Raw genomic sequence first — 27,305 nt, forward strand, 5'->3', positions numbered from 1 at the left:
TGTTCTCACAGACGGAGAAAAGGGCGCGGAGGCTCGCTCGCCCGGCCGGAGAAGTCCGGGCCGTGATTCGCAGGTGCCCGGTCCCCTTCTCTGACGACGCCGACGGTAGCGTTTTTTAAGCGCCCGCCGTGGGCCGGGCGCCGTACGCCAAGCGCCGGGGTGGAGACGGGCAAATCGAGTCGGACACGGTCCCGGTCCCACGCGGGGCTCGCGGTCTTGATCCCCGCTTTCCAGCTGAGGTCACCGAGGCCCAGAGAAGCGAAGTGACCCGCCCGAGGTCACGCAGCAGACCACCCTCCCAACGCCCAAAGCGCCCCGAGAGCCAAAATAAAAGATGTACCCGGGGGAGGGGGTCCTTAAAAGATTCCCGTACGCGCACAGGGAAGTAAAGCAGGCCTTGTGGCTAGAGCCCGGGCCCGGACGTCAGAAGGACCTGGGCTCTGATCCCGGCTCCGCCTCTTCCGCTGGGTGACCTCGGGCGAGTCCCCCTCGCTTTCGGGGCCTCGGTCACCTCATCTGTGAAATGAGGATTAAGGCCGCGAGCCCCCCCCGCGGGACAGGGACGGCGTCCAACCCGATCGCCTCCCACCTGCCCGTGCTCAGCGCGACGCCCGGCACGCGGTAAGCCCTTAACCGATACCACGACCGTCGTCCTCACAGCGTCCGCGGGTGCCCGCACGGCTCCCGTCGGCCTCTTGCCCGCTTCCGCGGAGTAAGCGGAATGCCAGCCCGCAGGTCCCGACGGAACCGCTTTAGGTCCAGGGGAATCGAAAGGAGTACCTCGGCGGCCGGAGTCCCCGCTATTAAATTCCAACCTCCTTTCTGACCCACAACTACAGGGGCCCTCCGCTACCCCGGCAACCCCGACGGAGGAGCGGCGCGGCCGGCGGGAGGAGCCCGGGCTCCGGAGCCGGAGGTCGTGAGCTCGGCTCCCGGCTCCGCCGCTCGTCAGCCGTGCGACCGCGGGCGAGTCGCTTCACTTCTCCGTGCCCCGGCGACCCCGTCTGTAAAACGGGGATTGGCCGCGGGCCTCACGCGGGACCACCCGGTGCCCCCGGATCTCCCCCGGCGCTCAGGACGGTGCTCTGCGCGTGGCAAGCGCCTGACGGACGCCGGCGTCGTCGTTATTACCGGTACCATTACGGGGCTGCGCGGTAACACGGCTTCTAGGTTTCGGGGGGAACCTCGCTCTACAAAATCTCCCGGTCAACCGCCTGGCATTCCGCCCGGGCGGTTGGGTTCTCCCGAACCGGACTCGGCTCCGTCGGTGATTTCGGCCGTTCCCCGTCTACTCGGGCTGGGAGCCCCGTGCGGGACAGGGGCTCGGTCCAGCCGGAATGACCTGTCTACCCCGGTGCCGAGAACGGGGGCTCGACGCGCGGTAGGCCCTTAACGGATACCGTCATCGTGACTGCTCTTTTCCCCGACCCGTCGTCGGCCCGACGCCGGAACCGGCCCCGGGCCGTGCGGCTTCGGCCCCCGGATCCTCCCCCGGGGCTCCGCGGCACGCAGATCCGCAGCCGACCGCAAGCCCGGGGTGGACGGCTTCGCCCGGCCCGGCGGGAAGGAACGGCCTCAAAACCTAACACCTCCGGGTGCCGACCCTTTTCTGGGGGGGGGGGGGGGGGGGGCGTCCACCGAGGGCAAGTCGGGAGGGAGCGTTTTCCGAAGGGAGACATCCTGAGCACGCACGGCAGCCGACGCCGCGGACGCTGAGGCCGCGGGAGGAGAGGGGGAGACGGGAAGGGGAGGGCCGATGCCACGGCGGTGCCGGGGAGGACCGATGGCCCTAGCCCTCCGTCGACGACCGGCGCCAGAGTTTCGTTCCGCTGTCCGCCTCCCCCTCTGAATAACAATAACGTTGGCATCCGTTAAGCGCTTCCTACGCGCAGGGCGCCGTTCTAAGCGCCGGGGGAGATACGGGGTCATCGGGTCGTCCCACGTGAGGCTCACGGTCTTAACCCCCATTTTCCAGATGAGGGAACCGAGGCACGGAGGAGCCAGGCGACTCGCCCGCAGTCACGCGGCTGACGAGCCGCAGAGCGCGTATTCCAACCCGTGACCTCCGACTCCCAAGCGCGTGCTCTTTCCGCCGAGCCACGCCGCGGACCGTGAGCCCGCCGTCGGGCAGGGACGGTCTCTCTCTGTTGCCCAACTGTCCGTTCCAAGCGCTCAGTACAGCGCTCCGCACGCGGCGAAGCGCTCGACAAATACGGTCGAATGAACGAACGAATCATCACTATTACCGGCGGGATCGCTCCCTGAAGCCAAAACGGGCATCCGGAACCCCCGGGCCTGGTCCGCCAAAGCGGTCAACCGTACCGAGGTTGCGACCGCTGCCCCACCGTGGTTAGCGCTCTTAGTTATTGATTCGTCATTTATGTCCCATTAACGTCCGTCTCCCCCCGAAGACCGTGACCTCGCCGCGGGCGGGGAAGGCGTCCGTTTATCGGGACGCGGTCCTCTCCCAGGTGCTCGGTATTGCGCTCTGCACTCGGCCAGGGCCCGGTAAACATGAACGGATCGACTCGTGGAAACTGGATGGCGGAGAACGATCCTAACGGTGGCACCTGTTAAGCGCTTACTATTTGCCGAGCACCGCTCTAAGCGCCGGGGGAGTACAAGGTAATCAGTTCGCCCCCACGCGGGGCTCACCGTCTTTACCCCCATCTTCCCGACGGGGGTAACTGAGGCCCAGAGAAGCGAAGCGACTCGCCCCAGGTCACACGGCCGACGAGGGGCGGGGCCGGGATTCGAACCCATGACCTCCGACTCCCAGGCCCGGGCTGCCTCCCCTGAGCCGCGCCGCTTGGCAAATGAAAGAGCGCTCGAGGAAGCCCACCGGCCCCGCAGGAAGTGACGGGGAGCTCACGAAAGCACCTCCGAGATCAGAAGGGAGAAAACCGAGCGGCTCGGCACCGGCACGGTACAGCGACGTCGAAGCCGGGGACTAAAAAGACGCAGCGACCCCACGGCAAGGTACGGAAGCGCGGAGGAGGATATTTAATCGGAACCGGGAGCTCACCGCGGGGCAGGGGACGGGTCCGTTCACGGTCGCCTCGGACTCGGAGAGGCAGCGGGGCCCGGTGGAAAGAGCCCGGGCTCGGGAGTCGGAGGTCACGGGTTCGAATCCCGCGCCCGCCACCCGTCAGCTGCGGGACCGCGGGCGAGCCGCTTCACCTCTCGGTGCCCGGGTTCCCTCATCCGCAAAATGGGGCTCGACCGTGAGCCTCACGCGGGACGACCCCATCGCCCCGTATCGACCCCGGCGCTTCCAACGGCGCTCGGCGGGCGCTTAACAAATCCCGACATTACTCTCCCGGGCGCTCGGGACAGCGCTCCGCGCGCCGTAAGCGCTCGGTAGGTAGGTACGGCTGAACGAACGAACCCGTGCAAGCACGGTATTCGACTGTGGGCAGCGACACTGTAGTCACCCGAAAGGCGGCCTGCGTTCCCAGCTCGGCCCGCCTCCGCGCTCAACGGTCCCGACCGGCTGAGGCTGACCTGAGATGGGCCCCGGACCCTCTCCCCAAGTCTCCCGGGTAATAACGGTCACGGCATTTCCGAAGCGCTTACTCCGTGCACCCAGCGAGCGCGCCCAACAGATACGACCGGACGCCGCGATCCCCGGCAGTCGAGCGGGAGGAACGGGGGCTCGACCGTCCCGGCTGCCGACGGCCGAAACGGCAAGTCGAGCGCTCGGCAGAGCCCACCGAAACCACAGCGATCTATTCGTCCCCTCTCGTCAACGCCTGGCTCCCGCTCCGGACCGTGAGCCCGTCGCGGGCGGGGACGAGCCCGCTCGCCGTTCCGCCCTTCTCTCCCCGGCGCTCGGTACGGCCCGGCTCGATGGAAAGGGCGCAGGCTCGGGAGTCGGAGGTCGCGGGTTCTAGTCCCGGCCCTGCCGCTCGTCAGCTGTGCGACTTCAGGCAAGCCGCCCGACCTCTCTGTGCCTCAGTCACCTCATCTGGAAAAGGGGGATTACGACGGTGAGCCCCACGTGGGACGACCCGATCACCCTGTGACTCCCCCGGCGCTGAGAACGGTGCTTGGCACACAGCGAGCGCTCAGCAAATGCCGTCATCATCAGGGGAGCAGCGCGGCTCGGTGGGGAGGGCCCGGGCTCGGGAGTCGGAGGTCACGGGTTCGAATCCCGGATCCGCCGCCCGTCAGCTGCGTGACCGCGGGCGAGCCGCTTCACCCCTCGGTGCCTCGGTTCCCTCATCCGTGAAACGGGGATCGACCGCGAGCCTCACGCGGGACGACCCGATCGCCCCGTATCGACCCCAGCGCTCAGAACGGTGCTCCGCACACGGGAGGCGCTTGACAAGGTACCGACATCATCACTGTCACTGCGGTGCTCCGCGCCCCGCGAGCGCTCGATAAGTACAACTGAACGGATGACCGGAGGAGGAGCGCGCTTAAGCCAAGCTGAATCGGGCAGAGGGAGAGAGGAGGAGAAAGAGAGAGACCGAGGGAGACGGAAAGAGCGAGAGGAGGTGCGAGAGACGGAGAGAGGCCAGAGGGCAGGAAAGACGGCCGAAGAGCGGGACAGAGAGCGGCGGAGTGAGACTGAGAGAGCGGGGGGGAGACCGAGAGACGGAAGGGCGAACGAGAGAGAGTAACAGAGGCAGAGAGGGCGCGCGGCCCGGGGGAGACGGGGTAACGGAGCCGGAGTGAGAGACGGAGAGAGGGAGGGCCGCAGAAAGAGACAGAGAGGGAGGGGGCGAGAGAGACGGAGAAGCCGGTGAGAGACAGAGGGCAACGGAGGCAGAGAGACGCAGCGTGAGGGGGAGAGGACGAGAGGGAGAGGAGCGAGGACGGAAAGTGACGGAGAGCAACGGCGCACGTGAGGGAGACGGAGCGCGCGCCACGGAGCAGGAGAATGCCAGAGACCCAGAGTGAGGACGAGGGACGCAGAACCGGAGCCGGAGAGGGTGAGAGGCAGAGAACGGGAGAGAGCAACGCGGAGCGAAAGGGCAAGAGGCCGAGACGGAGGGAGAGGCGGAGGGAGAGAAGCGAGAGGCGAGAGAGAGCGCAGCCGTGCAAGGCGTTCGACCTTAGTACTAGAGAGAGGTCCTGGCAAGGGGTAGGCCCGCAGGTGAAAGGCACGAAGGAGACGGGTTTACACAGAGAGAGAGAGAGAGAGGGAGAGAGGGACAGAGCTCAGAATGCAAGAAAGGAAGTAATCGCGAACCACAAAAAATGCCTTCCCCGATTAAAACTCCCCAAATCGTCTCTGGAAGCGGAGCAGTGCCCTGAAAAATCCCCGCGTGCGCACAAAACCTCGACTTTCAGAGACACGGATCCTACCCCGGGGGGGGGGGGGGAGCGGCAACAACGGACCCCCGAACCTCACGGCCGACGGTCCCCGGTCACCCACGCAACCGCGAGGAAAGGCGGCCCCCCGGCCTCCTCGCTCCTCCCTCCTCAACCGAGAGACGTGCGTGTCGCTCCCCGGCCCGCCCGCCGGCCCACGGCGGGGCCGGTCGGTTTGGCCGGGCGCAGACTGGGTCACGGAGGTTCGCGGCGGGGAGGACGCCGGCCCGCGCGGGCCGCCGGCCGCGACCGTCGGCCTCTCCCCTCGCCCGGTCCCGGAAGGGGCGACGGCCCCAGCCGATCCCGCGAGCGACCGAAGGAGAAAGAGCGGCAGATTTCCCGGGGAAACTGGGGCGGCGGCGGGACGCCGCCGCCCCCGCGGAGGGATTCCATCCACTCGTCCGTTCGATCGTACTTCCCGCGCGCCTACCGCGCGCGGAGCACTGGACCGGGCGCTCGGAAAGCACGACCGGGCACCAGACCGAGACGGCCCCCGGCCGCCGACGGGCTCGCGGGCGGTCTAGAAGGGGGGGACGGACGGCGGGACGAGGAGCCGTCGGCCGGCATCGTCGCAAACGGGATCCACCGGGGCTCCGGGGAGGGCGGCGGCGGCGGGAAACACGGTCCCTGCCCTCCGGGAGCTCACTGAAAGGGAAGACGGCCACCATTCACGATAACTATTACCGTCGTGGTAGTCGTTAGGCGCTTACTGCGTGCCCGGCGCCGTTCCGAGCGCCGAGGTGGCCACGGTCCACGTCCCAAGCGGGGCTCGCGCTCGGCCCCCGTCGCGCAGCGTGGAAAGGGCCCGGGCCCGCGAGTCGGAGGTCACGGGGTCGGGTCCCGGCTCTGCCACCTGTCAGCCGCGTGACCGCGGGCGAGTCGCCTTCGCCTCTCTGGGCCTCAGCGACCTCATCCGTCAACCGGGGATGAAGAGCGCGAGCCTCACGCGGGACGACCCCATCGCCCCGTATCTCCCCCGGCGCCTAGGACGGCGCGCGGCACACGGCGAGCGCTTGACGGATACCAGCGTCACGATCCGCAGACGAGGGAGCGGCGGTCCAGGGGACCGAAGCGACTGGCCCAAGGTCGCGCAGCAGGCACGTGGAGGAGGCGGGATTAGAACCCAGGTCCTCCCGACTCCCGGGCCCGGCCTCTCTCCACGAAGCCGCCTGGCTTCGAGAGGAATCACAATCGTCATCCGGCGCGACACCTAGCTTTACCGTCCGGCGCAAAGGGAATTACTGCGGCGATCATCGTTCCCCGCGACGGTGAATCCTCGGGATAGATCAGAACCGCTGATCCCATCGCGATGTACTCTCCCAAGCGCTCCGTACGGTGCTCTGCACACGGTGGACTGTCACCTCCTCAAGGGCAGGGATCGTGTCTACCGGCTCGACCTGTCACGAGAAGCGGCGTGGCGCAGTGGAAAGAGGCCGGGCGGGGGGGGGGGGGGGGGTCGGGTCGGCGGTCACGGGTTCGAATCGCGGCTCCGCCGCCCGTCAGCCGGGCGACCGGGGGCGGGTCACGTCACCTCTCTGGGCCTCGGTGACCTCCTCCGGGAAACGGGGATTAAGTGGGAGCCCCCCGTGGGACAACCCCACGACCCTGATTCTGCCCGGGCGCTTCGAACGGCGCTCTGCGCCTAGTGAGCGCCTAACGAATGCCGACGCCACTGTCCTCTCCCAAGCACTTAGTACAGCGTCCCGCCCACGGGACGCCGCCGGCTCTCCGGGGGAAGGGATCGGGATCCAATTCCGCCGCGCCGCACTCTCCCGAGCGCTCGGTACACAGCGCGGCTCAGCGGCAAGAGCACGGGCTCCGGAGTCAGAGGTCACGGGTCCGAACCCCGGCTCGGCCCCCCCGTCAGCCGCGTGACTCCGGGCGAGGCACTTCGCCTCTCGGGGCCTCGGCGACCTCGTCTGGAAAACGGGGATGAAGACCGTGAGCCCCACGGGGGAACCACCCGATTCCCCCGTGTCTACCCCGGCGCTCAGAACGGCGCTCTGCACACAGTGAGCGCTTAACAGATACCAACGCTAATCAATTAATTACCCGGCGGGTGCTCGAAAGCTACCCCTGAAAGAACACGTCTGCCAATTCTCTCGCCTTATACTCTCCCGGGCGCTCAGAGCGGCGTCCCGCAGGTAGCAGGCAGCGTGAGAAGCAGCGTGACTCGGCGGAAGGAGCCGGGCTCGCGAGTCAGAGGTCGTGGGCTCTAATCCCACCTCCGCCGCCCGTCGGCCGCGTGACTCTGGGCGAGTCGCTTCGCTTCTCTGGGCCAGGTTTCTTTCACCTCGTCTGTAAAACGGGGGCGAAGACGTGGGACGCCCGATCGCCTGCATCCCCCCCGCGCTTAGAACGGTGCCTGGCACAAAGTAAGCGCTCAAATACCGTCATCGGCGGCAGCGGCGAGCGCTCGGGACGATCGACGGATCGACCGACGGCGATCCCGCCCGCGCCGCGGCCGGGAGGAGGAGCGGGGCTCTAGGAGCCGAGCGGGACCAAGACGGTCGCGTAAATAAGCGGACGTACGAATCCCCGGGAGGACCCCCCAGGTCCCGCGGACCGGTCGCTGACGGCCGGGCGTCGACCGAGATGTCGCATTCACCTGGAAGACCGTGACCGTGAGCCCGCCGTCGGGGAGGGATCGTCTCCATCTGGCGCCCGACCGTACCTCTCGAGCGCCGGGCACGGCGCTCCGCACACCGTGAGCGCTCGACAAATACGCCCGGACGAAAGAGAGTGACCCCGAGGACCACCGACGGGGCTCAGGGCGGCCCCCGAACCTCCCGCGTGCCGACCCGATCCTCACCCGTTCGTCCGTTCGATGGTATTTACCGAGCGCTCACCGCGGGCTCGGCGCGGCGCCGAGCGTTTGGGAGCGTCCACTCCGACAGTGAACGGACACGTTCCCCGCCCGGTCTCCGGAAGGGGAGACCGTACGGCGACGAGTATCACGTAAATGAATAGAAGTCAATAAAGGGCAGATCCGGACCTAAAGCGGCGCGGGGCCGGGCCGGACGGAGCGAGTCCGGGTGACGCGGGCGGAGGGGGGGGGGGGAGGGGGGAGGGGTGCAGTCAGGGAAGGCTTCCCGGAGGAGGAGGAGGAGGAGGAGGCCGGGGCGGATTTACCCTCGTGAACGGTGATCCCGCAGTTGTCGCACTGGATGATCTCGTCGGCGTCTTCGCTGTTGTCGCCCAGGCAGACGCAGCAGATGAGGATGTGGTCCATCTTCTGGGCGCTCCAGTTCTGACTCTTCTCAAGAATCAGCGAGTCCTAGCGGGAGACGGCGAGAGGCTACCTTAGGCGGGGGGACACCGTTTCCCTTCTCGTCCCATCGCCGGCGGGGAAGGGGGAGGAGACGGATCCCCCCGGCCGGACCCGGGCGGCCGGGAGTCGGGTTCCGGTGACCTCGCGACCGGAGTCGCGTCCGAGGCCGGGGCGGGGGGGGGAGGGGGCCGACGCTTCCCCGGGACTGGCCGGCTTCCCTCCGGGTCCCGCCGGCGCCCATCTTCCCGCGACCCTCCGGGCCCCGGGCGGGCGGCCCCCTCCCGCCTCGGTCTATCCGACTCTCTCCTTCCGCAGGACGGAGAGCCGGCGGGTATCCGTCACCCCGCCTCACCCCCGCGCGTCCCTCCCCCTCGCCGAGCGCCGATCCCCTCCCGCCCGCCCGGAACCGATCGGTCGAGGCCATCTATCAAGCGCCGACCGGGCGCGGGGCGCCGTCCCCGGCGCCCGGGAGAGGACGCCGTACGCCGCGGCGGCCGCTCCCCCTTCGCGTCGGCCGCCCCCCCCCCCCCACCTTCGGAGCCCTCCCGAGATCACACCTCCCCCGGGGGGCCTTTCCCGAGAGGAGCGGCGAGGCCCGGCGGGCAGAGCCCCGGCCCGGGAATCGGAAGGCCGTGGGTCCGGACCCCGGCCCCGCCGCCCGTCCGTCGGGCGGCCCCGGCCGACCCGCTTCGCTTCTCCGGGCCTCGGTGCCCTCGTCCGTAAAATGGGGACGGAGACCGGGAGCTCGATGCGGGCCCGGGACGCCTCCGATCGTATCCCCCCGGCACGCGGCAAACGCTCAACGGGTACCACGGTCGCCGTGATCGTTACCGTCACCGACATTCATCTCGCCTATCGATCCGCGGCGGCGCAGAACGCCGTACCGGGCGCTGGGGAGAGTCCACCGTAACGGAGCGGGTAGGCGGGGGGGGGGGACGGGACGGGGACGGGACGGGGACGGACCCGAAGCGGAATAGGCCGCGGACACGGACGGACCGCCCACTTCCCCTGATTTCGTCCCGTCGACCCCCCCCCGCCCCGCCCCCGATATTCTGCACCCGACCCACACTCACGACCCGCGCCGCTTCCACCCGTCGGCCGCGTGACCGTGGGCGGGTCGCTTCACTTCTCTGCGCCTCGGTCCCCTCGTCCGTGAAGCGGGGATTAACCGTGAGCCTCACGTGGGACGACCCGATGACCCCGTATCTACCCCGGCGCCTAGGACGGTGCTCGGCACGCAGTAAGCGCTCAACGGATACCAACGTTATCATTGTCGTCACTTCCTTCTTCCCCCCGGGGAGAAATGATTTTCGCCCCTCCTTCCTCCTCGAGGCCGTCAACCCGTCGCGGGGAGGGATCGGCTCTCCTGCCCCTGCCGTGCCCTCCCGACCGCTTACCGGTAATAATGACGACGACGACGGTACTCGTCAAGCGCCTACTACGTGCCGACCGCTGTTCCGAGCGCCGGGGGAGATACAGGGCGACGAGGTTGTCCCACGCGGGGCTCGCGCTTTTAATCCCCATTTTCCAGATGAGGGAACCGAGGCGCAGAGAAGCGAAGCGACCCGCCCACGGTCACCCGGCTGACGGCCGGCGGAGCCGGGGTGAGAACCCGCGACCTCCGACTCCCAAGCCCGGCCTCTTCCCGCTGAGCCGCGCCGCTTCTCCGCGGTACGGCGGGCGCTCGGTGAACATCGCCCATCGACTGCCCCGCCCGTGCCGCCCCCCCCCCCCCTCCCACTCCCTCCTGCGCCGCCCCGACCCGCTCCTCCGTTCATCCTCCCACGGCACGTGCGGACGTGCCCCTAAATACCCGTCCATTCATTTATTTACGGAGCTACCGACATCAGCGGCCGTCTCCCCCTCCGGACCGTCGGCTCGGCGGGGGCGGGGACGCGTCCGTCCGCCGTTCCGCTGTACTCTAGAGAACGTGGCTCGGAGGAGAGAGCGAGGGCTCGGGAGTCGGAGGTCGCGGGTTCCAATCTCGGCTCTGCCACCCGTCAGCTGCGCGGCCTCGGGCGGGTGGCTCGACCTCCCCGCGCTTCGGTTCCCTCCTCTGTAAAATGGGGACCGGGTCCGCGAGCCCTACGTGGGACGACCCGACTACCCGGCATCCGCCCCGGCGCTCGGGACGGTGCTCGGCGCACGGTGAGGGCTTAACCAACACCGCCACGATCACTCTCCCGATCGCACGGCCCGGCGCCTCGCCCACGGCGAGCGCTCGACAGATCCCACCGAGGGAACGGAGGAGCCGCCGTCCGCCCACTTTTTCCGGCGGGGGAGGCCGCGCCGGGAAAGAGACGGGTGGGAGGAGGGCGAGGGGGGAAGCGGGACTCGGGTCTGACCGAGGGAAAGGGGCTGGGGGCGGAGGGCCGGGCGCGCCCGGGTCCCGCCTCCTCCCCCGGGGGGGTCGGACGGGCTGACGGCCGCGGCCGGTCCTCCCGAGAGCGGGGCTCCGCGAGGCAGCGGTCGAGGAGGGGCGGGAGGATCCGATCCGGGGCCGGGGAGACGGGCTTCGGGGAGGGCCGGAGGACCCCCCCCCCCCCCCCCGGCCCCGGCGGGGCTCCCCCGACGTCTACCCCGAACGGCCTACGGCACCGGGCCCGACGGGAACCTCCGTTCGTTCGGTAGCATCTGTCGGGCGCCTACCGCGCGCCGAGCGCTCGGCACGGACGGTCGGGGTCGCCCGCCCGCCTCCGACGGGAGCCCGTCGCCGTCGGCCTTGAAACCCTCCATCCCCTCGCCCCCTCCCCGCCCCCGGGCCGCACGCTCCGCTCCCCCGCCGCCGACCTCCTCGCCGCCGCGTGAGCTCGGGCACGTCGCACGCCCCTCTGGGCCTCGGTCACCTCGTCGGGAAACGGGGACGGGGCCCGGGAGCCCCGGGAGGGACGGGGACCGCGTCCGACCCGATCGCCTCCCGTCCGCCCCGGTGCTCGGCACGGCGCCCGCGACGTAGTAAGCGCTAAACGGCCGTCACGGTGATCGGCGTCACGTACCTCCATCCCATCCGTCCGGCCGCCAACTACCGGCCCACGGCCTCCCTCTGGCCTGGGACCCCCTCCCCCCTCGTACCCGACGGACCCCGCCCCGTGGCCTTATTAAAATCCCGTCTCCCCCGGGAGGTCTTCCCCGACCGGGCCCTCTCCCCCTCCGTTTCCTCCCCGTCCCGCGTCCCCGTCCCCCCCTCCCCCCCCCGCCCGCGCTTGAATCCGTCCCCTCGCGGTCGCCCCGTCCTCGGCCCCGCGGCACTCGCCTTCAGATCCAGACTCTATCTTCACGTCCGCCCCGTGTCCACGCCCGTCGCCGCCTCCAGACCGCAAGCCCCTCGTGGGGAGGGGACACGTCTACCCGCCCGACCGTACCGGACTCTCCCCGAGGGCTCGGCATCCGGTGAGCGCTCGACAAACACGGCCGACCGATGGAGCGTATCTGGCGAGGGCACTCGTGCCGCGGTGATATGTACTGAGCGCTTACCGCGCGCCGAGCACCGCGCCGCGCGCTTGGACAGAACGACTCGGCGACGGATCGAGAGCGACCCTACCCGACGACGGCCAGACGGCAGCGGCGGAAGGGACGCGTCCGTCCGTCCTTTCGTTCGATCGGATTTATCGAGCGCGGACCGGGCGCGGAGCGCCGTGCCAGGCGTTTGGGAGAGGACGATGAGTAGACCCATTCCCTGCCCACAGCGAGCTGCCAATCTCCGATACACATCCTATCGCTCGCTCTCTTTCCTTTAAAGTAAAAGTCGCGTCTCTCCCTCACCCGGCCAGCGCTCGGCTTCCCCCCATCCAAGAAAGCCGACGGACGAGATGCTTCCGTCCTCTCTCTTTCTCTTTTTTAACGGTACACGTCAGGCTCCCGCCACGCGCTCGACGTCGTACCTAGGCGCCGGGGGGGATCCGGCCGGACGCGGCCCCCCGATCGGTCCGGGGCCCGGCGTCTCCGCCCCCTCCTCCCCGCGCCCGCCATCCCGCAGCGCGAGGGAGCCGGAGCCGGGAGAGACGACGTGACCGGCCCGGGGGCCGGCGGCAGACAGGGGGCCGAGACGGGGCTCGAACCCAGGTCCTCCCGACCCCCGGCCCCTCCGTCGGTCGAGGGCGCCGACCGGGCGCCTACCACGGGCGGCGCGCCGTACCGAGCGCTCGGGAGAGTCCGGCACGACCGGGTCGGTCGCCCAACGCCCCCGCCGCGGGCTCCCGTCGGATCCTCCCGCCGGACGCCAAGATGGCAGGCGGACCCCCGAGAGATAAACGGCGCCATCCGTCCACCCACGGATGGCGCCTGTCGAGCGCCGACCCCGTGCGCGGTCCCGTACTGAATGCCCGGGGGGGGGGGGGGGGGGGGACGACGACGACGAAACCACGCGGCGGAACGGGCGGGCCCGCCCGTCGATCTTACGCGCTTCCGGCGAGGCTCGGGAAAGGACAGGGCGTCAGCCGGCCGGTCCGCGCTACCGACCGGGCGCTCGCCGCGGGCACGGCGTCGGCCCGAGCGCCCGGGAGAGCGCGACGGCGAGTGGAGGAGGGAGGAGGGACCGGGTCCGTCGACCCCCGGGTCGGGACCGGCTCATCCGCTCGCCGTCCTCGGACGAGAGGAGGGTTCGGGGCGGGGGCCGGGGGCCTCGGGGGCCTCGGGGGCGACGACGCGCCGCGGACCGACGCGTCCGCTGTCGTTTCGGGATTCCTCCCGCCCCCGGAATCCCCGGTACGGGACGTCCGCCTCCCGGCCCGACGCCCCAATGCGTCCCCCGTCCCCCGCGTTCCCCGACTGGCGCGTCGTCGGGTCGGGGGACGCCGCTCCCCGCGGGAACCGTTTTACGGGAGGGGGAACCGGTCCCGGATCCCACGGGCGGGCCCCCCAACCGTCACCCGGGCCAGCCGGGATCGGGGTTTCCGAAGCCCGACGGGGAGGCGCGTCCGCGGCCCCCGATCCGGGGGGGAGGACTCCTCGACGACGCCGACCCTCGCGGCGTCTGTCCGACGCCCACTACGTGCCGAGCGCCGTCCTGAGCCCCGGGGCCCTGACGGCCTGTCCCACGGGGGCCCGCGGTCCTCAGCCCCACTCGTATCACCGCCCCACGACTAGCGGGGCTCGGCGGGAAGAGCCCGGGCTCGGGGGTCGGAGGTCACGGGTCCGACTCCCGGCTCCGCCACCTCGTCGGCTGTGGGGCCGCGGGCGAGTCGCTCCGCTCCTCTGCGCCTCAGCGACCTCATCTGTAAAACGGGGATTAACCGTGAGCCTCGCGTGGGACGACCCGATGACCCCGTAACGGCTCCGGCGCTTAGAGCGGGGCTCTGCACCCAGTAAGCGCTTAACGGATACCAACGTTAATACTAACCACGGCATCCGTTAAGCGCTCACTAGGTGCAGAGCCCCGTTCTAAGCGCTGGGGGGGACGGACACGGGGCGATCGGGTCGTCCCACGCGGGGCTCACGGTCTTCATCCCCATTTTACAGACGAGGGAACCGAGGCACAGAAGGGAAGTGACTTGCCCAAAGTCGCGCGGCTGACGCACGGCGGAGCCGGGATTAAAACCCACGACCCGACTCCCAAGCCCGGGCTCTTTCCACCGAGCCACGCTGCTTCTCGTGAACGACCGTGATGACGACGACGGCGGCGGCGGCCGCCGAGCGCCTACTACGCGTCAAGCGCCGTTCTAAGCTCCGGGGGCGATACAAGGCAGTCGGGCCGGACACGGCCCCCGCCTCACATGGGGCTCCCGCTCTTCGTCCCCATTTTAATCGTAAAAATAACGACGACGAGGGTATCCGTTAAGCGCTCGCTACGCGCCAAGCGCCGTTCTAAGAGCCGGGGTGGATACGAGGTCATCAGGTTGTCCGTCCCACGGTCTTTTAATCCCCATTTTGGAATAACGACGGTAATGACGACGATGGCATCCGTTGAGCGCTTACTCTGTGCGGAGCACCGTTCGGAGCGCCGGGGTAGACACGGGGGAATCATCCCCGTTTTCCAGATGAGGTGCCCGAGGCCCAGAGAAGCGAAGCGACCCGCCCACGGCCACACGGCTGGCAAGTGGCGGAGCCGGGATGCGAACTCGTGACCTCTGACTCCGAAGCCCGGGCTCTTTCCGCTGAGCCAGATGAGGTCGCTGAGGCACGGAGAAGTGACGTGACCGGCCCAGGGTCCCGGCGCTGGCAAGCGGCGGGGTCGGGATCGGAACCCGCGACCCCCGACCCCCCGAGCCCGGGCTCCTTCCACCGAGCCTCCGGTCACGGAGCAGACGGGCGACGGTCCCGGGATCACAACCCGGTACCTTCCGACGTCCCCGCCCGTGCTCTGTTCATTCGATCGTGTCTGTCGAGCGCCCACTGCGTGCAGGGCGCCGTACCGAGCGCTTGGGACGGACAGTTCGGCGACAGACAGAGGCGGGCTCGGGGTCTCCATCCGCTACGCCGTGCTGCTTCGCCCGCAAGACGGGGATGAGGGCCGCGGGGCCCACGTGGGACGCTGGACCGCGTCCAACCCGACGGGCCCGCGTCCCAGCGCTTAGCACGGTGCCCGGCACACGGTAAGCGCTTAAATGCCGTCACCGAAGGGAGGGGAAAAAAAAAGGAGGGAGAGCGAGCCCGGCGTCGTGAGATCCAAGCCCAAGTGCGGAAAACGTGAGAGAGGCGGCTGACAGCCCCACGTGGGTCAACCCGATCGCCTTTCACCTCCCCCAGCGCCCGGGACGCTGCTCGGCACGCAGCGAGCGCCGAACCAACGCCGTCGTTATTATAACGGTAGCGGTCGCGGTGTCCGTCGCTTACTAGGCGTCGGGCACCGTCCCAAGCGCTTACAGGGGCGCTTACAGGGTCATCGGATCCCAAACCGGGGCTCGCGGCCGGGTCCGGGGGGAGAACGGGGGGCGGACCCCCCCACTCGCGGATGAGGAAACCGAGACCCGGAGAAGCGAAGCCACTCGCTCGAGGTCCCGCGGCGGACGAGCGGCGGGGCCGGCCTCAGACCCGTCCGAACCGAGCGCCCGGCACGGCGCTCCGTAAATACGACCGGACGAATTAGGCCCCGGGCCCTCCGCCTCCCAGGGCCCGGGCTCCTCCCGCCAGGCCGCGCCGCCCGTCGTAACCCGGAGCGGCCGCGGTCGGTGATTTCCCGGGTTCGCCGACGGAAACGACGGGTTCTTACCGAGGGAACCGGGTGGGGGGGGGGGATAGAAACCCCCTTGAGACACCAGGGAACCGGGAAGATCCCCGGGCCCGATCCATCCGCGAATGACGCCCGACCGGGGAGCCGGGCGCCTCCCGGGCGCTGGCCGGCGTGCGGGACGCTGCCCCACGCCACCCGTCGGCCGGCCCGTCGCGGCCGAGCCGCCTCGCCCGCCGAACGGGGAGGGGGACGGCGGGCCCCACGCGGGCCGGGGACCGCGTCCGCCGTACCCGTCCCGGCGCCCGCTCCGGTTCCCGGCACGCGGCGGATCGCGACCGGGCCGTCGGGGGGGGGGGGGGGGGCGGCCGCCGCCGCCGCCCCCGTCCCGCCGCCGTATCGGCGTTCCGTTTCGCGTCTCCCCGCCCGGCCGCCGCCGCCCGGCTCCCCCGGCCCCGACCCGCTTCCCACGTCGGGCCCGGGAGCCCCGCGGGGGACGGGGCTCCCGCGCCCTCCCTCCCGGGGCCGAGCTCGACGCTCCGCGCGCGGGGAGCGTCTACCGCGTACCCCGACGTCCGCTCCTCTCCCTCCCCTCGAAACCTCACCCAGGGCCCGTCTGGTCCGAGAGGCCTTCCCCGACTCCGCCCCGCTCCTCCCCTCCTCCCGCTCCCTTCCGCGTGGCCCCGACCCGCTCCCTTTCTTCATCCCCCGGCTCCCGTCCCCGCCCCGACGTCCACATCCGTCATTTATTTCCGCCGATCCCCGTCTCCCCGTCTCGCGCCGCGGGCGGGGACCGTGTCCGTTCTTCCAGCGAACCCTCCCAAGTGCTCCGTTCGGCGCCCCGCACAGAGTAAGCGCTAGATAGACGGCACCGACGGACCGACCGGATCGGTCCGCCTCCCTCCCCGCCAGTTCGGGGCACGTCCGGCCCCGCCCAGGGTCAAGGGAAGTAAGTGGCGATGACAGAACGATGACGAGGGTACAGGTATTTACCAGGCGCTCGCTCCGTGGCGGGCGCCGTCCCCAGCCCCGGGGTCGACGGGAGGCGAGCGGGTGGGAGACGGTTCCCGTCTCGCGGGGGGCTCGCGGTCTCCACCCCCGTTTTACGGACGAGCCGACCGAGGCCCGGGGAGCCGGAGCGATCCGCCCCCAGTCACGCGGCGGAGCCGGGATCGGGATTCACCTCCCGGGGCCCTCCGGACCCGCGCTTCACCCACTGGGCCACGGTGCCGGACCCCTCGAGGCGATGACGACGTCGGCGTCTGTTAAGCGCTCACCAGGCGCCGGGCACCGTTCTGAGCGCCGGGGCGGACTCGGGGCCGTCGGGCCGTCCCACCTGGGGCTCGCGGTCTTCATCCCCATCTTCAGGGCCGAGGGAAGCGAGACGCCGCGAAGTCGAGCGGCTTGCCCAGAGCCGCCCGACTGACGGGTGGCGGAGCCGGGATCGGAACCCACGGCCTCCGACTCCTGAGCCCGGGCTCTTTCCACTGAGCCGCGCCGCTCCTCGACTCGAACCGAGAGTATCTGGAGATACTTTTCCACTCCCAGGAGGCTCCTCAATAATAACGTCGGTACCCGGTAAGCGCTCGCGACGTGCAGGGCACCGTTCGGAGCGCCGGGGTAGACGCGGGGGAATCGGGTCGTCCCGCGTGGGGCTCACGGTCTTCATCCCCATCGGACAGACGAGGGAGACGAGGCGCAGAGACGTGAGGCGACTCGCCCACGGTCACGCGGCTGACGAGCGGCAGAGCCGGGATCCGAACCCACGGCCTCTGACTCCGAAGCCCGGGCCCCTTCGGCCGGGCCACGCCGCTTCCCTGAGCGAGCGGGACTTTCGGGGAGGCTCACGGCCGGATCTCCCCCCACGGCCCGACGGGACTCTTTCGGAAGACCATCTGAAGACCACCCGGACCCCGCGTAGAGGTCGCGGGGGCTAGCGGGAGAAGCTGGGGGCCGGGGGGCCGGGGACCCGGCTTCTAACCCCGCTCCCACCCCACACCCCCGGTTCCTCTATGGCGTCCGTCGAGCGCTCCCTCCGAGCCGGGCGCGGCACAGGGCGCCGGGGCGGCCGCGGGCCGAGCGGGTCCGAGCCCGACGCGGGACTCACGGTCGTCGGCCCCGTCTTCCGGGGGGGGGGACCGGGGCCCGGAAGGCGGCCGCGGGGCGGCCGCGGGATCGGAAGCCGGGCGGCCCGTCTCCGCGGCCCGTGCTCTCTCCGCGAGGCCGCCCCGCTCCCTCTCCCCGCCGCGGCCCCAACCTCGCCCTGCCGCCGGGCTCGTTTTCCCACGCAGACGCGCGGGCCGTGCTTCCCCGCCGCCGGAGGACCCCCGGCGGTCGCCCGTCCGCCTCCGCGTCCGACGGAGACTCCTCGCCGTCGGCTTTAAAGCCGTCCATCCGCTCAGCCCCCTCCCGCCTCGCCTCGCCGCGCCCTCCCGTCGCGACCCGGCCCGCGCGCTCCGCTCCCCCGCCGCCGACCTCCTCGCCGGGCCTCCGTCCCGCCCGTCCCGCCCCCGGCCCGGAACGCCCTCCCCCTCCACACCCGCCGGACCGCCGCCCCCCCCCGCCCCCCCCCCCCCGCCTCGGCGGCCTTAACGACGACGGCATCCGTCCGGCGCTCGCTACGTGCCGGGCGCCGTTCTGAGCGCCGGGGGGGGGGGGCACACGGGGCCGTCGGGTCGTCCCTCGCGGGGCTCACGGTCTCGATCCCCATTTCGCGGATGAGGTCGCTGCGGCCCGGGGGAGGGAAGCGACTCGCCCGACGTCACGCGGCCGACGAGCGGGGGAGCCGGGATTAGAACCCATGAGCTCCGCCTCCCGAGCCCGGGCTCTCTCCACGCGAGCCACATCTATTAAAATCCCACCTCCCCCGAGAGGCCTTCCCCGATTAGAGCTCTCACGTCCCCTCCTCCCTCTCCCTTCTGCTTCACCCGTGCCCTTTAAGCACCTTAAGCGGCGGCTAACGACGACGACGACGACGACGATCACGCCGGTACCCGTCGAGCGCCCGCTACGTGCCGAGCGCCGTTCTGAGCGCTGGGGGAGATACAGGGTAACCGGGTGGTCCCAGGCGGGGCTCACGGCCTCGATCCCCATTTTACGGAGGAGGGGACCGAGGCCCAGGGAAGCGAAGCGACTCGCCCGAGGTCACCCGGCAGACGGGCGGCGGAGCCGGGATCGGGACCCACGGCCCCGGACCCCCGAGCCCGGGCTCCCGCCCCGGGGCCGCGCCGGTCGTCCCGTCGCCAGTCGGTCCGCCCTCCCTCCCCCGACGCCCCGCGTCCCGTGCTCTGACATCTAGCTCCCCGTACGGAATCGGAGTCCGCCGCGGGCGGGGACCGCGCCCGCCGACTCTGCCGCACCAGACCCTTCCACGCGCCGAACGCCGCGCTCCGCGCGCGGCGGGCGCTCACCGACCAATGGTACATAACGACGCAGGTGTCCGTTAAGCGCTCACCGCGTGCAGGGCACCGTTCTAAGCGCCGGGGGAGATCCGGGGGTCGTCGGGTCGTCCCACGTGAGGCTCCCGGTCTTCATCCCCGTTTTACAGACGAGGGAACCGAGGCGCAGAGAAGCGAAGCGACCCGCCCACGGTCACGCGGCTGACAGCGGACCGAACCCCGGCGGCCTTTCCATCGAGCGAGAGGTGGGCCCGGCCTCAGGAGCCAGAGACGGGCCCTCGAGAAGCTCGCCGGGAAACCCTCGACCCCCTCTCTCCGGGTCGCCGTCGAGCGGACCCCGCGGTCGTCTTCGACGTCGACGGCACTCGCCGAGCACTTCCCGGGCGCGGGGCACCGCGCCGGGCGCCTCGCGGAGGGCGATACAACCGCGGGGGCGTTCGGTCACTCACTCCAGCGAGCGCTTCCCGCGCGCGGGGCGCCGTGCCGAGCGCTTCGGAGAGGATGACACGACGGAGCTGGCGCCCGGGGCACTCGTTCGCTCGCGTTCGGCGAGCGCTTCCCGAGCGCCCGGGAGAGTACGCCGCGACGACCAACGGCCACGCTCCCCGCCCGCCACGAGCTCAGGGTCGGGGGGGGGGGGGGGGGGGCGGGGACGCTCACAGAAACGTGTCATTCATTTACGGGGCGGGACGCCGGGGCGACGGACGAGCGGAGCGCGCGGACGACGCGGGGGCGGGAGGGAGCCGGGGGAGGGGACGGCTTGGTCGGGGAAGGCCCGCCGGAGGAGACGGGACCTCGGCGGGGCCCGGCGGGGAGGCGGCCCCGACCCCGCCCCTCCGACGCCTCGCCGCCGGCCCCGCCCCGCCCCGCCGTCCCCGCCGCGCGGATCGGCCCCGAGATCTCCCTCCCCGGGCCGGGGGCTGACGCTCCCCGGGCGAGGCGGCGGCGGGCGGACGGCCCCGAGGATGGCGCCTCCCGAGACGCGGCCCCCCCCGACTCGCCCCCGCCCCGGGACGGACGGACCCGGGCGCCGTCGGGGACGCGCGGACGGACCCTCCGCCGCCCGGGACGCGCGGCCGGCAAGGCAGGCGACCGCCCGGACCCGTTCTTCCCCGCCCGGGGGGGGGGGGGGACCGCGGGGTCGGGCGGGCGGAGGGGGGGGGGTCGAGGGTCGCGTCCGTCCCGAGCGGGACCCCGGGAGGCGCGGGGGCCCTCGACGCCGCCGCGGCCGTCGGCCCGGGCGCCCCGCCGACGGCGAGGTTCCCCGGGGAGGGCGCCGGGGAAGCCGGGAGGACCGCCGGGAGGGACCCCGGGTCCGCCCGTCGGGAGACCCCCTCGGCGGGACGGACAGACGCGGCCGCCGTCCGCTCCGGAGGTCCGCGGGCGGCGGGCCCCGCGGCGACGCCCTCCGCGGCCGGCCCTCCCGTCGCCCACGTCGCTCCCGGCCCCGGGGGCGCCGACGGGGCGGGGGAGGGACCGGCCGGGGGCCGGGGGGGGGGGGCCGCTCGGGACCCCGGCCGCCCGCCCGCCCCCGCGCCGGCCGGAGAGATAGCAGAGAAAGGCGGAGCCTCTACCTCGTTACTCTTGCTCTGGGACAGGGCCAGGCTATCGTTGGTCAGTTCCTCGTCGTCCGCGCCGCCGCCGCCGGGCGCCTTGGCCTTCTTCCTGCGGCCGGCCGGGGGGCCGCCGCTGCGGGGGTCTCGGCGCTCCCGCCGCCGCCCCTCCTCCTCCTCCTCCTCCTCCTCCCGCTCCTCCCGCGGCGGCTCCTCCTCGTCCTCGTCCTCGTCCTCCTCCTCCTCGCTGACGTCGTCGTCGTCCTCGTCCTCCTCGTCGTCGTCGTCGGCCCGGTCGCGGTCGTCCCCGTCGGCGCCCCGCCGCCGGGCGGCCGCCCTGCCCTTGCGCCGGGCCGCCGCCGGCCGCCAGTCGTTGTCGTCTTCGCTGTCGTAGTCGTCCATGTCGTTCAGCTCCTCCATGGACACGAAGTCCAGCAGCGGCCGGTTGCGCCGCAGGTTCCACTTCTTGGGCTCGCGGGCCCGCCCCTCGGGGGCCGGGGCCCCGGCCGCCGCCTCGCCGGACCCCCCGGCCGCCGCCGCCCGCTCCTTCTCCTCCTTCTCCTTCTTCCTCTTGGGCTTCTCTCGGCTCTCCTCGCCCCGCCCGCCGCCGCCCACCTCCCCGGCCTCCCTCTCCTCCTCCTCCTTCTCCTCCTCCTCCGCCGCCGCCGCCGCCGCCTCCTCCTCCTCCTCCTCGCGCCCCGACGGCCGCCGCTCTTCCCGCTCTTCCTCCCCGCGGCCGCCTCCGTCGCCGCCGCCGCCCTGCTCCTCCTCCTCCTCCTCCTCCTCCTCCTCCTCCTCCTCCTCGTCCTCCTCCGCGCGGCTCCCGTCCGGCTGCTTCCCCCCGGGCGGCATCTCCCGGCCGGGCCCCCCGGGCCCCGGGGCCCCTCGCCCTCCCGGCGGGGCGGCCTCCTCCTCTAAGGGGTTCTCCTCGGCGGAGCCCTCGCTGCTGTCCTTCGAGGGGTCGTCGCTGCCGTTCCCGCTCCCGTCGGAATCTGTCGGAGACACGAGAGACGGGGCGGGGGCGGGGGAGAGAACAGAAACCACACGGATGTATGTACGGACGCACGCCCCGGCACGCGGAGACGCGCACGGGAGGCCCGGGGGGGGGGGGGCGACCGCGGACGGAGACGGGTCGACGGCGCCCGGAGAGCCGGCCCCCCGCCCGCCTTCCCGGCCCGCTCTCCCGCCCTCGGTCCCGAGGCGGCCGGCGGCGGGCCCGCTTCCCGCGGACGTCCCGGGGCCGCCCGGCCCCCCGGGACGGCCTCCCCTCGGACCCCGCCGGACTAGGGCGCCTCTCCCCGGGCTCGGGAGGGAGAGGCGGGGGGCCCGCGGGCGCCGAGACGCCCCCCCCCCGCCCCCCTCCGGGGCAGAGCCGAGGAGAGCCCGAGGGGAGGCCCCGGCGGCCCGAGGCTCGGGACGGAGACGAGGCGATCGGATTTCCCCGAGCGGGGCCCGCCCTCTCCGGCCCCGTTTTCCGGATGGGGTCGCCGGGGGGTCAAGCGGCCGCCCGAGGTCACGCGCCGGGATCGGAACCCACGACCTCCCGCTCCCGAGCCGGGCTCCCCCCGCCGGGCCGCGCCGCTCCTCCCGTCTGCCGTGCGGCCTCGGGCAAGTCACCTCACCCCGCCGCGCCTCGGCGGCCTCGTCCGCAAAACGGGACCGGGGCCGCGTCCGACCCGACGCGCTCGGATCCGCCCCGGCGCTCAGTACGGCGGCCGAAACACGGCGAGCGCTTGACGAACGCCACCGTCGTCACGACCGCGGCGCCTCCCCCGGCCCTTCCACCCTCGCGTCGTCCTTCCGGTCCGCGTCGAGCGCCGGGACGCATTCGAGTCGATCGGCCTGGGCGCCGGGGAGAGGACGATCCAACGGCACGCGTTTGAACGGCTGCACGGCCGGTTCATTTATACTGATGTCCGTCTCCCCCTCTAGACCGCGAGCTCTCCGGGGACGGGGGTAACCACGACGACGGCATCCGCTGAGCGCTCTCCACGGGCCAGGCGCCGTTCTAGGCGCCGGGGCAGGCACGAGGCCGTCCCACGTGGGGCTCACGCTTCTAAGTCCCATTTGACGGATGGGGGAGCCGAGGCCCGGGGAAGCGGAGCGACCGCCCGAGGTCACACGGCAGACAGGCGGCGGGGGCGGGGTTGGAACCCACGTCCTCTGACCTGCCGCCGAGCCGCGCCCTTGTCCCGGTGGACTCTCCCAGGCGCCCGGCGCGGCGTCCGCCCACAGTAAGCGCTCGGGCGTAGCGCGGCGCTCCGCTCCGCGCACGGTGAGCGCTCGGCCGACACGACCGGACGGACGGACGCGACCGAACGGATGAATCCAACGGACGGAGCCGGTAGACGGGTTCCCCGCCCGCGAGGGGCGTCCGGTCTGCGACGTCGGTCTACCGGTGACGATCACTGCCGTTACGGCATCCGTGAGGCCCTCGCGGTGCGTCCCACACCCCTCCGAGCGCCGTACCCGAGGTAACCGAGGCCCGGGGAAGGCGGGCGACCCGCCCCGGGTCACCCAGCGGCGGAGGAGCGGCGGAGGCGGGATCGGAACCCGGATCCTCGTGACTCCCAAGTCTATCTCGGCGCGTCTCTCCGCGAGAGCGCCGATCCGGGGAGGGCGGGCCGTCCCGCGGTTAGGAATGCGGAAGGAGCCGTCCCTTCCGCCCCCGCCCGGGGGGGAGGCCCGCATCTTGGGCCTAAGACGACGCCTCGCACGCCTCCGCTCACATTCTCTGCAAGCACCTCCTGTTCCAGGAGAGCCGGGCGGAGAGTTGCATCCCTTAACGCCGCGTAGGTGAGAGGGCCCCCCGCCCGCCCCCAGCCCGGGTCCGAAAGGCCGACACGGGCCCGGCCCGGCCGGATGCCTCCCGCTGACCAAATTATCCGGGGGTGACTGGCCCGACTTGAGCGGCCGGACGCCCGGCAGGTGAAAGACAGACTTCTCTGACCCTCGTTCCCAGAGGAATCTCACCGCCCGTCCGACTTCTCGGAGCAAGCGGGGTCGGCGGGGAGTCCGTCCGTCGCGGGGGCCCATCGCGCCACCGAGGGCGGGGGCCGTCCGACGGCCGCGGGCGGGGCGGACCGCACGCCTCCGGGCGGAGCGCGACAGAAAACCGAGTCTCCGCGGGGAACGTCCGCCTGGCGGCGCGCATCTCTCCGGGAGAAGCGCGACGCGAGGAACGGCGGAGGCCGGCGGCTGCCACGGCGCCCGTCCGCCTCGGTACCCGGGGGCGGTTAGAGAACCGAAGGGTCTGCCCGGACCTTTCTGCCCGACTCATCTTAGCCCCCGCCCCCGCCCCGGGGAGCTCGGCCGACACCTTCCGTTCATTCGGTCGATTTTACCGAGCGTCGCCGAGCGCACGGCACGGTACTAAGCGCTCGGGAGAGGACGGCATAACCACGGACGGGCACGTCCCCCGCCCGCGACGGGCCTTCGCCGCGTGAGACGGGGATAGCCGGGCCGGGTGGAATCCATTCCCGCCCGACCCGAAAAGCCCACCTCAACTCATTCGGTCGTACGTACCCAACGCCCACCGCGTGCAGAGCGCCGTACTACGCGCTCGGCGGAGTACGCGAAAGGGACCCGGCCCCCGGCCCCCTCGACTTTCCTCTCCATCCGCCGCCGCCGCTAGGCGGCCCGACCCGTCGCCGTTCGGTACGGGCCGAGCGCTTCCCGCCCGCACGGCACCGCGCCGAGCGCCTCGGAGGGCACGGTGCGCCGGGGTCGGCCCGCGCCCCGCGCACAGAGAGCGCTTCGGACGGGGCGACGGAATCGGGGAGGGAATTCAGCGCGGACCGGCGGATGCCGGATTCTACCTTCCGGGCGCTCGGTGCCTGTAGTGAGTGCTCCATAAATACGATCGAACGGATGAATGGAGCGCGGGCCTGGGAGTCGGCGGGTCACGGGTTCGAATCCCCGGGGCAGCCGCCCGATAGCCGCGTGACCTCGGGCAAGTCGCTTCACTTCTCCGGCCCTCAGTTCTCTCATCCGTAAAATGGGGAGTGAGACCGTGAGCCCCACGTGAGACGGGGACCGCGCCCAACCCGACCCGCCCGTCCCCGCCCCGGCGCTCGGTACGGTTCCCGGCACACGGCCAACGCGAGACGCCGCTGTCGTTCCTCATCCGTAGAACGGGGATCGAGACGGGGAGGCCGGAGCGGGACGGGGACCGTGTCCGAACTCTTCATCCTGTACCCACCCCCGCGCTTAGCACGGTGCCCGGCCCGCGGTCGGCACCTCGCAGATACCACTGTTCCTCCTCATCTGGAAGACGGGGACGGAGACCGTGAGCCCCACGTGGGACGGGGACCGTGTCCAACCCGACCTGCCCGGATCCGCCCCGGCGTTCGGTACGGCGCCCGGCACACAAGCGCTTAATAAGCGCCACGGTCATCGTCGTCGCCATCATCAGAGACGATCCCGGCCGGGCCCCGGTGCCCCGACGATCGGTCAGAGGAAAGGGACCCTAAAAGAAGTTCCCGTCAGGAAAAGGACAGCTTTCTCCTTGTGGACGTGCGGGCGACGCGGACTGCGAAATCCCGACCGCGAGCGATATCCGGTCTTCACCTTCCTGGCGCTGATAAAAAACCACTCGTGCATTCATTCCATCGTATTCCCTGAGCACTTACGGGGCGGAGGCGGGGAGGGCAAGGCGCTCTACTAAGCGCCTGGGAGAGAACGGTGGAACAACGGACAGACCCATTCCCGCCCACCGGGAGCTCAGAGTCTACGGGGGAGAGGGACGCTGAGGTACGTGAATAAATAACATCAGCGGGATTTACTGAGCTTCGGCTTCCGGGCCGTCCGTCCCCTCGCCCCCTCCTACCTCTCCTCCCTCCTCTCTCTCCTCCGCCGCCCGCCTCCTCGCCGTCCCCCGTCCTCGCCCGTCCCGCCGTCGACCCCGGGCCCCCCCCCCCCGCCGTCCCGGGACGCCCTCCCTCCTCCTCCGCCAGACTCACTCCCCCCCCCCCCCCGCCCCGCTTCAAAGCCCTCCCGAGAGCTCCCCTCCTCCAGGAGGCCTTCCCACGCTGAGCTTCCCCTTCTCCCCTTCTCCGTCGCCCCGACTCGCTCCCCGCATTCATCCCCCCGGCCCAGCCCCACACCGCTTAGGTCCGCGTCGGTCCTTCGACCATTTATACTGACGCCCGTTTATCCGGATCGACGTCCGCCCCCCCCCCCTTCTAGACCGGGCGCTCACCGCGGGCGGGGACCGCCGCTCTCTACTGCCATATTGTACTTTCCCGAGCGCTCAGCACGGCGTTCTGCACACGGCAAGCGCTTAAGAAATACGACCGAACGAACCGAGCGCCCAACGGGCCCTCGGGCCAGCCGGAACGGTCAAGCGCCCGTTTCTCCGGCTCCGTCGCCGGCTCCCCGAGGCCTCGGATGACGGCGTTCGATCCTATCTACTCGAAGCGGCGCGGCGCGGCGGCAAGAGGCCGGGCTTGGGAGTCGGAGGTCACGGGTTCGAATCCCAGCTCCGCCGCCTGTCGGCCGTGGGACCGCGGGCCAGCCACTTCGCTTCTCTGGGCCTCGGCTGCCTCGTCTGTCAAACGGGGATGAAGACCGTGAGCCTCACGAGGGACAACCTGACGACCCTCCATCCACCCCGGCGCTCAGAACGGTGCCTCGCACGCAGTAAGCGCTTAAATACCAACATTACTATTATCTACTGAGCGCTCACTGGGCGCACAGGTCTCTCTCGAGAGCTCGGGGGACCACAACGAGAACGTCCGAAACCCACAACGCTCACGTCCGCGTCCGGATCGCGCTTCGGTACGCCCGCCTCCGTCTGGAGACGGTAAGCCCCCAGTTTGGAAAGGAACCCGTCTACCAACTGTCTGCTGCCGTACCGAACTCCCCCAAGCACCGGGCACGATGCCGCGACCGCGGTCAGCCCCCGGCGTCCCGTACGGAGCGCCGACCGCTGGGGCGACAGACCGCGAGCTCCCGAAGGGTCGGGATCCCGTCCGCCAACTCTACTCCGCTCTCCCGGGCGCTCGGTACGGCGCCCTGCGCGCAGGGGTGGGAACGGGAGAATCGGGTTGATAATAACGTTGGTATCTGTCCAGCGCTTACTATGTGCCGAGCGCCGTTCTAGGCGCCGGGGTGGACGCGGGGGAGTCGGGTCGTCCCACGTGGGGCTCACGGTCTTCATCCCCACTTTACAGACGAGGGAACCGAGGCCCAGAGAAGTGAAGTGACTCGCCCACGGTCACACGGCTGACGCGTGGCCGAGCCGGCATCCGAACTCATGACCTCTGACTCCAAAGCCCACGCTCTTTCCGCTGAGCCACGCTGCTTCTCTAATGGGTCAGGGGCGGGCCCCGACTCCCACGGGGCTCACGGTCTACTCGGGAGGGAGGAGAGGGGAAGCGAGGCGGGGCCGGGGGAGGCGACTCGTCCAAGGCCACCCGGCCGACGAGAGGGAGAGTCGGAGCGAGCTGCCGGGTCAGGTCGTCTGACCTCCCCTCCCCAGCGGGGCCGCGCGCTCTCCGCCGGGCCGGGCCGGGCCGGGCCGGGCCGCCCGTCCCTCGTCCTCGAGTCCTCCGGGACTGAGGGGCGGGCGGGAGGGAGGGCGGGCGGTGTCCGCTCCGGGTCGTCTCCACGGCGTCCGACCCCCTCGGACGGCGCCGCGCGGGCAGCCCCGGCCCCCT

At 71.4% G+C, this 27,305-nt stretch overlaps 1 protein-coding gene across 1 annotated transcript in view; it reads right to left on the reverse strand.

Moving 5' to 3' along the window:
* Positions 1-27,305, reverse strand: part of PHF14 (PHD finger protein 14) — a 197,696-nt gene that overhangs the window by 164,847 nt on the left and 5,544 nt on the right. Inside the window, exons 3-6 of the mRNA XM_039912824.1 lie at positions 21,548-21,638; positions 20,899-21,376; positions 20,668-20,820; positions 8,452-8,596 (exon numbers count right to left, since the gene is read on the reverse strand). Of these exons, the coding sequence (XP_039768758.1) occupies positions 8,452-8,596; positions 20,668-20,820; positions 20,899-21,376; positions 21,548-21,638 (867 nt within the window). The remainder of the gene's footprint in view (positions 1-8,451; positions 8,597-20,667; positions 20,821-20,898; positions 21,377-21,547; positions 21,639-27,305) is intronic.

The sequence above is a fragment of the Ornithorhynchus anatinus genome, chromosome 8 (assembly GCF_004115215.2).
Source record: "Ornithorhynchus anatinus isolate Pmale09 chromosome 8, mOrnAna1.pri.v4, whole genome shotgun sequence".
Classification (NCBI taxonomy): domain Eukaryota; kingdom Metazoa; phylum Chordata; class Mammalia; order Monotremata; family Ornithorhynchidae; genus Ornithorhynchus; species Ornithorhynchus anatinus.